Source organism: Macrobrachium rosenbergii, chromosome 37 (assembly GCF_040412425.1).
Source record: "Macrobrachium rosenbergii isolate ZJJX-2024 chromosome 37, ASM4041242v1, whole genome shotgun sequence".
Classification (NCBI taxonomy): domain Eukaryota; kingdom Metazoa; phylum Arthropoda; class Malacostraca; order Decapoda; family Palaemonidae; genus Macrobrachium; species Macrobrachium rosenbergii.
In genome coordinates this window covers 20,491,087-20,504,237 of record NC_089777.1, presented here as the reverse complement: position 1 = coordinate 20,504,237, position 13,151 = coordinate 20,491,087, and the positions used below count along the sequence as shown (strand labels likewise).

General features: G+C 37.3%; 1 protein-coding gene across 1 annotated transcript; it reads right to left on the bottom strand.

Moving 5' to 3' along the window:
- Window positions 1–1,690: 1,690 nt before the first annotated feature.
- LOC136825395 (probable peptidoglycan muropeptide transporter SLC46) lies at window positions 1,691–12,940 on the bottom strand. Its single transcript, XM_067081703.1, is given in 12 exon segments — window positions 1,691–1,921; window positions 2,609–2,664; window positions 2,666–2,766; window positions 3,152–3,235; window positions 4,188–4,334; window positions 5,212–5,313; window positions 5,818–5,956; window positions 7,585–7,778; window positions 8,277–8,511; window positions 9,885–10,010; window positions 10,822–11,931; window positions 12,893–12,940. Coding segments are annotated over 11 exon segments (1,512 nt in total). The 5' UTR covers window positions 11,056–11,931; window positions 12,893–12,940; the 3' UTR covers window positions 1,691–1,827.
- Between the last annotated feature and the right edge of the window lie 211 nt (window positions 12,941–13,151).

The window sequence follows — 13,151 nt, the reverse complement described above, 5'->3', positions numbered from 1 at the left end:
TCGCTCCCCCTTGTGGCGGGAAGTAGTGACAAGTGACGTGTTCGGTGGATGTTTTCGTATTACGTGTTCCCATTAATTCCCGTTATCATGGTTAAAACCATCCAGAGGTTTAACAAAATGCATTCCTACACCAATCGGTTACAATTTATGACCAGCCTTTAATATTTTATCTAATAAAGCCTCTAAAAATACAAAATTTAAAAGTTACAGCAAATAAAAGTTCAATGCCTGTTGACCATTTGTTCTAGAACCTTTCACATTTACTGTACAGGAAATAGCTGTTTCACGGATGACTGAATATATCGGACGTGATTCTTCAGGTTTCCAGAGGAAAGTATTCAACGAATAAAAGAGATTTCTAACAAAACATCCGGGTTTAAAAGCTTGGTTTGCATGTTGCTTACGTCAGTTAAACTGAAACCTTTACGTTTCTCATCAAGACTTTCCTCAAACGAATCATGTTAATGTGGCAGAAGCATTTACTTGACATAAAAACTTCCATATGCTTAAAGTTTGCAAAATGTTATTTCTCTCTGCTAAATGTCACCATTCCGAATTACGTAAGTCGTATGGGAAGCGACTACAGATAAGGGGAGATCTAGACTGCTCTTTGCATACCTGTAGACGGTGACCCCACAGATGGTTTATATTAGTTTGTTCTCCTATGACTGAAAAATATTTGTTTTTCTTATAGGTGAACACCATAGTGTCCCTAGAGTAGCTTTTTTAGTGAATTCTTTGAAGAAAGGTTGATACGAACGCAAAATTGTAATTGTTATAAATTATTTTACGTATTACTGTGATTGCTGTTTCGGTCACTTTTTTTTTATACAAACACTTGATCTTCGATGAAGAGAACGAGATGGGCAAATTACAGCCTATATCTTCAGCTGTCGACGTACACACATTTGGAAAACAAGTTGAATACGTCTCGGAGCACAGAGGAATATAGAGTAGCTCTATAATCAGAGGTTTTCAGGTGTTTGAATAAAACACTTTTTGGCAATAAGGTAAGATATATTAATAAGCTCGGGAACTTAGTTGATTTTTGTATATTCTTTTTATTCATATGTGGTTTGCTGGTTCGTTATTGAAAGGTTAATATTCCCAGTAATAGTTTTTCTTATATGAATAGGTCTTAAGATACTGAACATTCCTCATGATCTGTATTCTATTAAAAGATCAACAACTTCATGTTAATTTGAAACATGCAAGAGGCGACACTTCGACATTACACACGACTCATGCAAAAAAAAAAAAAAAAGAGAAGAAGATTGAGCCTTTGTAGCTTAATCGACTGAACATATTTCCCTCTTGCTTCATATTGTCTGTGTAGTTTCATATTCTGTTTTCCCTTATACTAAAGAGCTATAAGGCCCATTTTACTTTGTCTAGGATAGACATCGCAGGAAAAAGGCACATAAAATGTATTCTTCTATGACATATTTTTTCATTTGATATGAATATTGCTTTCACTTGCACGATTTTAAATATAATTTTTGTGCAATTCATTCTGTAAATATTTATAAAGCAGCGAACGCTTTGAGGAGTTACATTACGAATTCCCACCAAGTTCCTCCACATCTGACATCAAAACTGACATCGGAATCAAAGGAATGACATCATTCTTTAGCAGAATTCCCGACAACATCACAACGTTGGTAAAAATGAACAAAAAAAATTATATTTTACAGTTCTTCCCGTAACATAACGACAAAGAAAACGGTTCACAGAAAATGGAAAATGATGGATGTGGTAAGGATGAGAATATCATTCGCAGATGAGAGTCGGCGAGAGGATGAGAACAGCGTCTGCAAATGTGACCTTCTATCGAGAGCGGGTTTCCTCATTTCCGGTCACTAGTGAAGATTCCTCTGCGGACGTTCGTCTGTTTATCTTCCTCAGGGACAATGTCACGCCTCTGTAGACATAAAAAGATGTGGTTAGGCCTAGTGAAACTGAAGGGCAACAGACACATGTGCAGAAAGAAGGAAGGAAGGAATATAGAATTTAGGCCAAGCACTGGGACCTATGAGGTCATTCAGCGCTGAAAGGGAAATTGATAGTAAGAAGGTATGTAAGGTGTAACAGGAGGAGAACCTAGCAGTTGCACTCTGAAACAACTGTTAGAAGAGGGTGGAAGATGACATATGTGAAAACATACGGACTTACACTAGAAAACAAAAAGGCTTCTAGATACTTTTCCTAAATGCATTGCCATTCTTAGGGTGCCTCCACACTGCTGCACAACATATCATAATCATATGTCAGCAACAAGTCACGAACATCACACGCAAGTTGAATACAAGTCAACAGCTTGTTGTTGGGCCAACCACCGGTTTATACGATTATCCAGCATTTGCCAAAGATTAGTTCTCCACTTACAGTCACTGACTTGTTTTCAACCTGTCCATGATAAGTATGCAGTAAGTTTCCAACTTGTGTTTATGACATGTTCTAATGTAGTGTGGACACAGCCTTAGAAGCACTAATTACCTGGAGCAATTCCATAAACTGGCATAGCGTCTACAGAGCCCCTACAATATAATCTACAAAATATACATCATTATCAACAGAAGCTAAAATATCAAGTAACGATTCTACTCACAGCAGCGTTATCGCAAGAAGCGTATTTATTCCAGCAGAGAGGAAATTGAAGGTTCCCAGGTCGAGTGCTATTGGTAGCAGTGTACACTGCCTTGTACATTGGGGCAGAAGCGAATTCGAGTAGACTTTCCAGCGTCGCCATGACTGCATACACTTTACCTGTAAAAGGGAGATATAATGGAATAAGACTGGGTTTTCATCATGCCTTAAGTGAACTGGATTCTGGAATGCGTTTTTGTCATGTTTCTCAGTTAAAGTCGAGTTCAGAATCACGTTTTTATTCAGGTGGATATCTAAACGGAAACGGAATTTTATGGTTGTTAGTGATTTATAGCAATTTTTTTTCTTTCAAGGCATGGGCGTTAAACTACTTTCAGCCCTCCCCCTTTTATCAAGGCTCTGAAGAGTTCTGAAGAATCCTTACTGGAATTTGTTTTGAAGCCCTATGTAAAATCATCTACCCACTCACTGAAACCAGCTATTCCAAATTTAGATCGAAATTATTGGTCAGTTATGGAAAACAGTAACCTTAGAGAGGACTTACCGACATCCTGTGGTCCTGCAAGCTTCGAAAGTAAAGATCTTATGGAAACCGGAGCAAGATTCTTCAAGCTCGCCACCAAAGCTCCTGAAATAAAGGGAAAATCAATTGTAAAGTAATAATTCGAGATGGATTGTGGTAGTTCCAGCTCAAAGGGCAATGAATTGACTATGACAATGACCTGTCTTCATAGGCACTGCCTATAAGAGTGAGCGCAAAGAGGCTTAGCATGATAGTTGTTAGTTTACAAGAAGGACAATAACAACCATTCGATCCAGCTGTAAGAACCAAATTATGTGCACGACACGAGCAGCACCAAATGCTCCATGAATGGAATGGGATGGAATATAAGACTTAGCCTAAAGGCAAAGCACTGGGACCTATGGGGTTAATCAGCGATGAAAAAGAAATTAAGAGCAGGTGGTTTGACAGGAGTAATAGGAGGGGTTGCACAATGCAACAATTCAGTGATGAAGAAAAGAAATTGAGAGTTAAAGGAAGGATTGAAAGATGCTGCAAAGAGTAGTGCACCACATGAGGTGAGAAAAACCCCATGCAGTTGCTCAATCAAACACACCTGGTTAGGAGTTTGGAAATGCACCTTTTCAGATGAACCAATCAATTCAAATGACATTTTAAGAATCTCACTCGCAACGCACCCTCAGGCAATATCAGTTGCTGCTTGGCTATGACGCTGGTAACATCGACAGGTCATTCATTCAATATCTAAAGGAGGCTCTAGAACCTGTAAACTGGTACTTATTTTTGTGCAACTGTTCTATCAACATACTTTTGAAAGATTTCTCTTCACAACAACACAAATAGTAATTCTCTCTCTCTCTGTGTGTGTGTGTGCCAATGACCGCTGCAACTATCTCATCCCAGTCCAACACCAGCTTATGATAAGGACAGCACTGCCAGCCGTATGAGTAATATCATGAAAGAGGGGAGGGGGTTAGGCTGGGGTGGCAGGGCAGGGTAGGGAGGATTGGGCGTGGCCGAGTGATATTCTTAAAATGCGTCGACTTTAGTGACTTACCTGTCCAAATGAGCCATTCATCCTTCGGCCGGTTCACGAGGCCGTACATGAAATTACTGATTGTTCTCGACACCCCGCCCACGACTCCCATCCACCCGTCGGGCATTCCTACGGCCACGCTCAGCACGGGAACGACCACGATCATTGCTGCGATAGATAGGTAGATAGATAAATAAAAACAAAAATAAATAAATAATGGCCAATAGGTAAATAAAATTAATTAATTAATTAATGGTTAAATAAATAAGTAAAGAACTAGATAAATAAATAGATAAATAAGTTAATAACTATATAAATGAATGAATTAATAACTAGATAAATGAATAATAAATAAATAAATGTTAAAAACCATATAAATGAATGAATAAATATGTACATAACTAGATATATGAATAATAAATAAATAAATAAGTTAATAGCTAGACAAATGAATGAATAAATAAATAAATAAAAATAAATAAATAAATAAATAAAGGCCTACCCTGGCCACCTTTGTCTTGGGACTTTTATTGTGAACTACAGAAAGGAACTGAAAACGTGAGATTAAAGAAAGCGATGATTTAGCTTATGATCGAGTTGAGTGTCTGAGCAAGGAGAGAGAGAGAGAGAGAGAGAGAGTACCTCCACAGTTTGAGAAAAATTGATTTTGGATTATTGTTTTTAGTCAAGCAAAAAGTGTCAAAATCAAAATCAACCAAACTTCTTTGATTTTAAGGACTGCTTCTCCTAACAATAATAATAATAATAATAATAATAATAATAATAATAATAATAATAATAATAATAATAATAATAGCTTACTCAAAGAACTCATTAACCAAACTCTAACCTGCATCTAATATAATAATAATAATAATAATAATAATAATAATAATAATAATAATAATAATAATAATAATAATAATAATAATAGTTTACTGAGAGAACTCATCAACCACTCTTTGATTTTAAAGGCCTGAAAGACTAACCTGCTATAATAATAATAATAATAATAATAATAATAATAATAATAATAATAGCTTACTCAGAGAACTCAACACAGAGGCAAAAGTACTCCAGTGGCTGTACTCTGTGTGCGTCCAGCCAAGGGATAGTTTGGTGTACAGATATCGAAAGCCCCCTTCGCCTGAAAAAAAAAAAAAATAAAATGAAAAATTAAAAAAATTAAAAGGAATTAAGTTCTCAGATAGCTGACCAGGAGAATGTCAAGAATGTCAATGAATATGTATGGGGTTTCTGAACATCTATGACATGAATATTAACGAATACTTCGGATTATTGAAAACTATAATGTAAGTGGTATGCTTTCTTAAATGTTCACGCAATTAAAGGAATTTTTGGGTGGTACAAAGTCCCTAAATCAATATAATACTTTGGACGAGATGAAATCATATTTGCTTTTTGAAATGGAAGATATTTCAATCACGGAAGGGAAAATTGCACATTATTTAGAAAAAAAATTTATTCAAATGGAATTTGGGGTCTAATTTGTAAAAAAAAAATGGCTTTACAAGAAGCCTCAGTGGCAGTAAATGCTAGATTTTAAACAGCTATATTCCGATCACGAAACAAACGGAAGGAAAAATACCTACATAAACAGGAAAAGAAAAAAAAGAAAAATAAATCTTACCCGAAACCGGGAGCGAATCGAAGAGCAACGCCATTATAAGGAGCAGAATGTGCACGGTTGCTCTGTTAGGTCTAGGCTTTACCGTGACAGCTACGGCATCCGTTATCTGGCTGACGTCACAGAGTGCTCTAGATTCCACCTGTTGGTATAAGTTTAACGCAGCGTGATCGCTAGTTATGCACTGCAAGACGGTGTCACACGAGCGCGTTTATTTGGCAAAACATGAGTCATCTTGATGACAAACTCTGCTCGAAGCAGCCGATATTGGTGACAAATAAGAGCAGTCCACGTGACTTCAATCTGGCCACAAATTTAGGAAAATGCTGGCTATTTATTGGATGGTTGGAGTCAAGATGCTGGAAGATGTCTAGAGAAATGTTATTCTGACAGTGCCTTTACTGAACGAGACTGTGCTAGCAAAAGAATAGATTGATGTAACAATAATAAAAATAGTTGACAAGAAATTTGCTATTCCTGTGGGTGCTTGTGGCAAGTCATTATGAAACATTTACAGGATATACAATATTTGTATGTGGACAATTTATGACTGACAGATGTTAAGACACACTTAACATTATTTAACCATAACCAAATTTTTCTCACTTGTAACTCCTTGGCTCTGCAGAGAGGCATTCTGACAAGTATAAACAAATCTTTCTAAACTTTGCCTAGTCTCTTTTATAGGGTAATATTCTGACCGTTGCAAACAAGGTATTATAGATTCTCTTGTCTTTGTGGGAGATATTCTACTAATGCAAAAATATAAAAAAATCTTTCTCACAAGATCTCTTGATCGGCAAGACATCATTCCGACAACTGCAAACAATGCTTTTCTACTTCAGATCCTTCTGACAACCACAAACAATACTTTTCTACTTCAGGTTCTTCCGATAACTGTAAACAATACTTTACTACCTCAGATCCTTTTGATCTCTACAAACGATATTTTTCTGCTTCAGATGCTTCTGACCACTGCAAACAATACTTTCCTGCTACAGATGCATCTGACCAATGAAAACAATACTTTTCTGCTTCATATGCTTCTGAACTGACCACTGCAAACAATACTTTTCTGCTACAGATGCTTCTGACCTCTACAAACAATACTTTTCTGCTTCAGATGCTTCTGACCACTGCAAACAATGCTTTTCTGCTACAGAGGCTTCTGACCTCTACAAACAATACTTTTCTGCTTCAGATGCTTCTGACCACTGCAAACAATGCTTTTCTGCTACAGATGCTTCTGACCTCTACAAACAATACTTTTCTGCTTCAGGTGCTTCTGACGTCTACAAACAATACTTTTTTGCTTCAGATGGTTCTCACCACTGCAAACAATATTTTTCTGCTACAGATGCTTTCTGACTTCTGCAACAATACTTTTCTGCTTCAGAAGCTTCTGACCTCTATAAACAATACTTTTCTGCCTCAGATGATTCTGACCTCTACAAACGATACTTTTCTGCTTCAGATGCTTCTGACCTCTACAAACAATACTTTTCTGCTTCAGATGCTTCTGACAACTGTCAACAATACTTTACTACCCCAGATCACTCTGACCTCTACAAACGATACTTTTCAGCTTCAGATTCTTCTGACAACTTCAAACCATTCAGACTCTCCTGACCACTACAAATAATACTTTTTAACCTCAGATTCTTTATTCTGAAAGGAGACATCTCAACCACGACAAACAAACCCTTCTGAACTAGTTTCTTTATCCCTCACGAAAGAAAGCTCTGACCATCACAAACAAAACCTTCTCACCTCAGCCTCTCTCGCTCTGATGGGAGAAATCTTGACCACCACGTAGACAATCGTCAGCAGGTATATAGCTATGCTGAGTCCAAAAGCTCCCACGTAGCCTCCGGAATCCAGGAGAGGCGCCACGATGGCGTTGCCTACGGGACTTCCGAGGTAGTACGCAGAGTCTAGGAATCCCATCCTTAAAGTCCTTTGACCTGTCAAGGAAAGGAGAGAAGTTGTTGAAAGTGAATGCAGATGCTCGGGGTATGTTATAACACGCAGGATACCTTAATTGTCTTTTATTTTTAAAGATCGAGAAATGGTCGTCCTTGTCAATAGAAGAACGAGAAATAAGTAAACGGTGTCACTCTGTTGATGGGACAGGTCTCACTGTGGCCCATTAGCCTGTTGAAAATTTATTTGCATAGTTTTCTGGGATGTGGCTGGTAGCCCTATCATCTTGGAAATGTAGTAATTTCTATTCAATTACGTTTGACTAGGAAAACATTTTCTGCTGGAGAGAGAGAGAGAGAGAGAGAGAGAGAGAGAGAGAGTTGTGAACACTAAAATGAATATGAAACACAGAAAGAGAAGTGGTAAATGAAGCCTAGAAGAAGCCTAGAGTTCTACACAGCTAGAGAGAGAGAGAGAGAGAGAGAGAGAGAGAGAGAGAGAGAGAGAGAGAGAGAGAGTGTGTGTCATCATCAACTGACGCGATTTGGACGAGTCTGCCAGATGCGCGAAGCACAGCATGAGCAGCGCCATGACTCCGCCCCCAAGTGAGTACGGCACCGATGAGATCATCATAGTCTCTAGGCTACCAGACGTTACCCGGCTGTTGATGAGATGCACCACCGCCTCCAGCATCAACCCCGTCAGGCACATGACCAAAGGGCGCTTCCGGCCCCAGCGGTCGCCCCAGGCTCCCAGGAACAGGATGAAGATGACCTAAAGAAAGAAGAAGAGGTCTGGAGATGAATAGTACTGATGATCAATAGTGGAAAAAAAGGGTTAAATATGGATGCTGATTAATTATTAATAGCACTTGGCTTGTAAGAAATTGGAAGGAAGTTATATTAGTTTCTTTTATATTTTCTTAATTTTTAAAATTAAAATCTTACAAATTTCTTTATTTTTTTGGATTTATGTGTCTTATGATGAGTGCTTGTTTTTTCCTTGTTATTTATGGATTTTATTTGTTTCTTTATATATCTCTCCGTACGGGGGGGAAGGGTAGCGCCGTCAGTACGCCTCATGCGGTGTTTTGCAGGCATTACTTGAGGCCACTAGCTGCAACCACTTTCGTTCCTTTTACTGTACCTCCTTTCATATTCACTTTCTTCCATCTTACTTCCCCCCCCCGCGCCCCCCTTCTCCTAACAACTGATTCATAGTGCCACTGCGAGGTTTTCCTACTGTTACACCTTTCAAACTTTTACTGTCAATTTCCGTTTCACGGCTGAATGACCTCACAGGTCCCAGTGCTTGGCCTTTGGCCTAAATTCTATATTCGATTCATTCGATTCGACACTATATTATAGCTTCATATATTTTCTTGTTTTATTTTTTATTTTTTTTTTTTGCTTTTTTGCTTTCTGGTTCTTTTAATTTTCGTTTGAATTTTCTTTGTTCATAATAAAAATTTTATGTTTTTTTTTTTTGAAGGAGGCTGTCTGTCCCCAAAATACCTCGAGAATAAATTAACGGATTTAAATCAAATTCTGAAACGGTCCCATACCTTAAGAATGAGGGAACTGAATTTGACAAAATTCTTTCTGTGTTCATTAGGCAACCTATTGGAGAGAGGATAAATTGTTGAGGGAAATTGGCTCGAAGCCGAAATGGTTTCTGTTGGAACAAATTATTTCTTAAGTCAGTTTCTAACAAATGTTAATTATGTCGAGTTGGGAATTTAAAGTATACATATGGAAAGTTTCATCAAATTCCGTTAGGCTGTTCTTGAGAAATACTGGTACTACCACGGACATAATTTCTTTTAAGTCAGTTTCTACCAAATGTGAATTATGTCGGGATGTTTGCTTTAATGTTTACATATGCAGAGTTCCATCAAATTCCGTCAAGCCGTTCTTGAGAAACATTGGTACTACCATAAGGACACACACGAATGAAAAAAAAAAAAAATGAACTCCAACATGCAAATAACCATTTAGGGAAAACGAAACTTAGAAATAAATAGAGAGAAGCAAGAAAAATGAATAATTAAAAAAAAAACAAATAATTACTCAGAGAAAACGACACTTAAGAACAAAAAATAAAAAAAGGAAATATGACCTTGACTGTGCCAGGGTCACGTCCCTCACCTTGATGCAGGTCTCGAAGATGGACCTCCACATCATGAATTCCGAGACCAGGTCCTGGACGGCCTCCTGACGGTCTTTGTAATTGTTCAGGTTACTGCAGATGTTCTCGTCGAAGTTGAAGTTCACCTGGGGTGATAAAATACGAAATAGCCTTCTTAATGATCTAGTAGTCTATCTATCAATTCACGTTTACTATTTTAAGTCTATCAGCTTTTGCCTGATTCTTTATGTGGTTATTATTATTTATTTATTATTTTTTTTGTCTATCACAGTCATCCTATTCGACTGGGTGATTTTTATAGTGTGGGGTTCCTGGTTGCATCCTGCCTCCTTAGGAGTCCATCACTTTTCTCACTATGTGCGCTGTTTCTAGTAGCACACTCTTCTCAGGGATCTTGGGATCGTGCCTAGTGTTCCTATGATTGTGGGGACAATTTCCACTGGCATATTCCATATCCCTCTAATTTCGATTTTCAGGTCTTGATACTTATCAATTTTTTCTCTTCCTTTCTTTTTCATCTACTCTGGTGTTCCATGGTATTATTATTATTATTATTATTATTATTATTATTATTATTATTATTATTATTATTATTATTATTATTAAAGCGATAAAAAGGAAAGAGTATTTTAATCCTTTATTAATTTATTTATTACTTTACGTTTACTAGTATAAAACTACAAACCTTATACTTATTCTTAACTCAGGTATTATTATTATTATTATTATTATTATTATTATTATTATTATTATTATTATTAAATTTGAATCGATCCCTCTCAAAAGTTGATCCTTTCAAAAAAGGTTACTGAATGACCACATCAGCAAAGTTTGATCAAATTCGGTTCCCTCATTCTTAAGATATTATTATTATTATTATTATTATTATTATTATTATTATTATTATTATTATTATTATTATTATTATTCTCTTACCTTACACGCCTTGTCTATCATGAGATCTTGGGAAGCAATCCAGACGATCTGAGACGCGATGTTGTGAAGAAACAGGACGGGTTCGACTGATATGCCCCGGATCCATCCAATGATTTGGGCACCTAAATGTCTCTCACGCTGATTTTCATTCTCAGGGGCATTTTCTTGGAGGTCCGTATCTGTTTGGTCTGGGGCATTCGTGGTCGAAATGTCTGACTGGTCTCTGTCATTCATGGTCTGAACTTTTAGCTGGTCTCTGGTGTCCCTGGTCAAAAATGTCAGCTTGGTCTGGTATTTCCTGCCTAATTGTCCAGCTGGTCTCTGGTACTCCCTGTCAAGAAGTTCAGTTTCTTTTTTGGCACTCGTTGTCAAGTAGTTCAGTTAGTTTCTAAGTTTTGCTGTTAAGTTTTTGTGTAGTTTCTGGTGTTTGTGGTTAATTTTCGGCTGGATGCTGGAGTTTTGTTACAATGTCCTGTTGGTTTCTGGAGTTTATGGTCACAATGTCCTGTTGGGTTCTGGAGTTTATGGTCAAATGTCCTGTTGGGTTCTGGAGTTTATGGTCACAATGTCTTGTTGGTTTCTGGAGTTTATGGTCAACTGTTCTGTTGGTTTCTGGAGTTTATGGTCAACTGTTCTGTTGGTTTCTGGAGTTTATGGTCACAATGTCCTGTTGGTTTCTGGAGTTTATGGTCAAAAGTTTATGGTTCACAATGTCCTTTTGGTTTCTGGAGTTTATGGTCACAATGTCCTGATGGGTTCTGGAGTTTAAGGACAATGTCCTGTTGGGTTCTGGAGTTTATGGTCACAATGTCCTGTTGGGTTCTGGAGTTTATGGTCAAAATGTCCTGTTGGGTTCTGGAGTTTATGGTCACAATGTCCTGTTGGGTTTTGGTATTCGCCGTTGAACCGATCAATTGATCCCTGATATTTGCTATCAAGCTGCCCAGTTGGTTTCTAGTGATTGTGCCCAAGATGTATGGCAGGTTTTTTTTGGGCATTCAAGGTCAAGATATTCAGTATGCTTTTGGCAGGTAAAGTCAGATTGCTTGTCTGACCTTGGGAAACGTAGTCAGGATACAAACGCCCTCTAAATGACATAGAAGGGTTGGCCTAAGATGCAAGATAAATTAGATTATTCATAAGAGACAGCAAATTAAGAGATAAACTATATGAAGAGAGAGAGAGAGAGAGAGAGAGAGAGAGAGAGAGAGAGAGAGAGAGAGAGAGAGAGAGAGAGAGAGAGAGAACTGGAGAACTGTACAACATTTATTTACTGATTTTTTTTTATTTCATTACAAGATACGTTACAGAACAGAGCTTGCAGCACAGAAATTTTATGGAAGACACAATACTGAATTGTGTCTTACATGAAATTCTGTACTGCAACAAAATCTGTTCAGCATTTTATCTTGCAATGGAATTCTAATCTGCAATTTATATTCAATAACGTACCGTACATTAAGATTCTACCTCTGATAAAAAATTTTATTCACCAATTTCGGTTCAATATATTATCAATATATTTTTCCATGGGAATTCTATCCAACACTTGTTTTCGCTCATACATTGCAAGAAAATTTTTTCAGGTTATTTAATTATTCACTGTCGCATCCATCATGAATATTTCGTTCTGCATTTTTTATTTCATTCATTAACTGGCATGAAAAGCCTGTCCTAAAATTTCTTCACTCAGAATAATTTTTCACTTGGACCAAAATCCTGTCCTGAGATTTATTCATTTTTATTTATCATCTCGATTTTACTTTCGTATAAGTCAGCGAATTAAGATTAATACTTTTTAAGATTGTAATAATTCACTGTTGGGGATTTATTCCTATCTCTCTCCTTATAAATCCCAGATCTCCGGATTTCCAACTCAATAGTTTATTAATTTTTATTTATTATTTCTGACTTCACTTTCGTATAAGTCGACTAATTAAGTTTAATCTTTTTCATGAACGTAATCATCCACTGTAAGGGATTTACCTGTATCTCTCTATCCCTTAAAAATCCCAAATATCCGGATTTCCAACTCAAAATTTTTCAAACGGATTTCACTCGAAACACTCACTCTAACACACGCACACCCAACGAGCTTGCCAATCACACTGAAACCAACGAGAGAGAGAGAGAGAGAGAGAGAGAGAGAGAGAGAGAGAGAGAGAGAGAGAGATATGTTAAGGAGAGCTTCAAATTTGGTCTATGCTGATATCGGGAGCGCTATCGATGAACGGGTGCTATCTTCCATTATCGCCAGATAAATCTAGTTTCAATAAGACGCATAAAGACATCTCGGCCCGGCTTGAGACAGCCAAGGTTCAGGAGGTGGG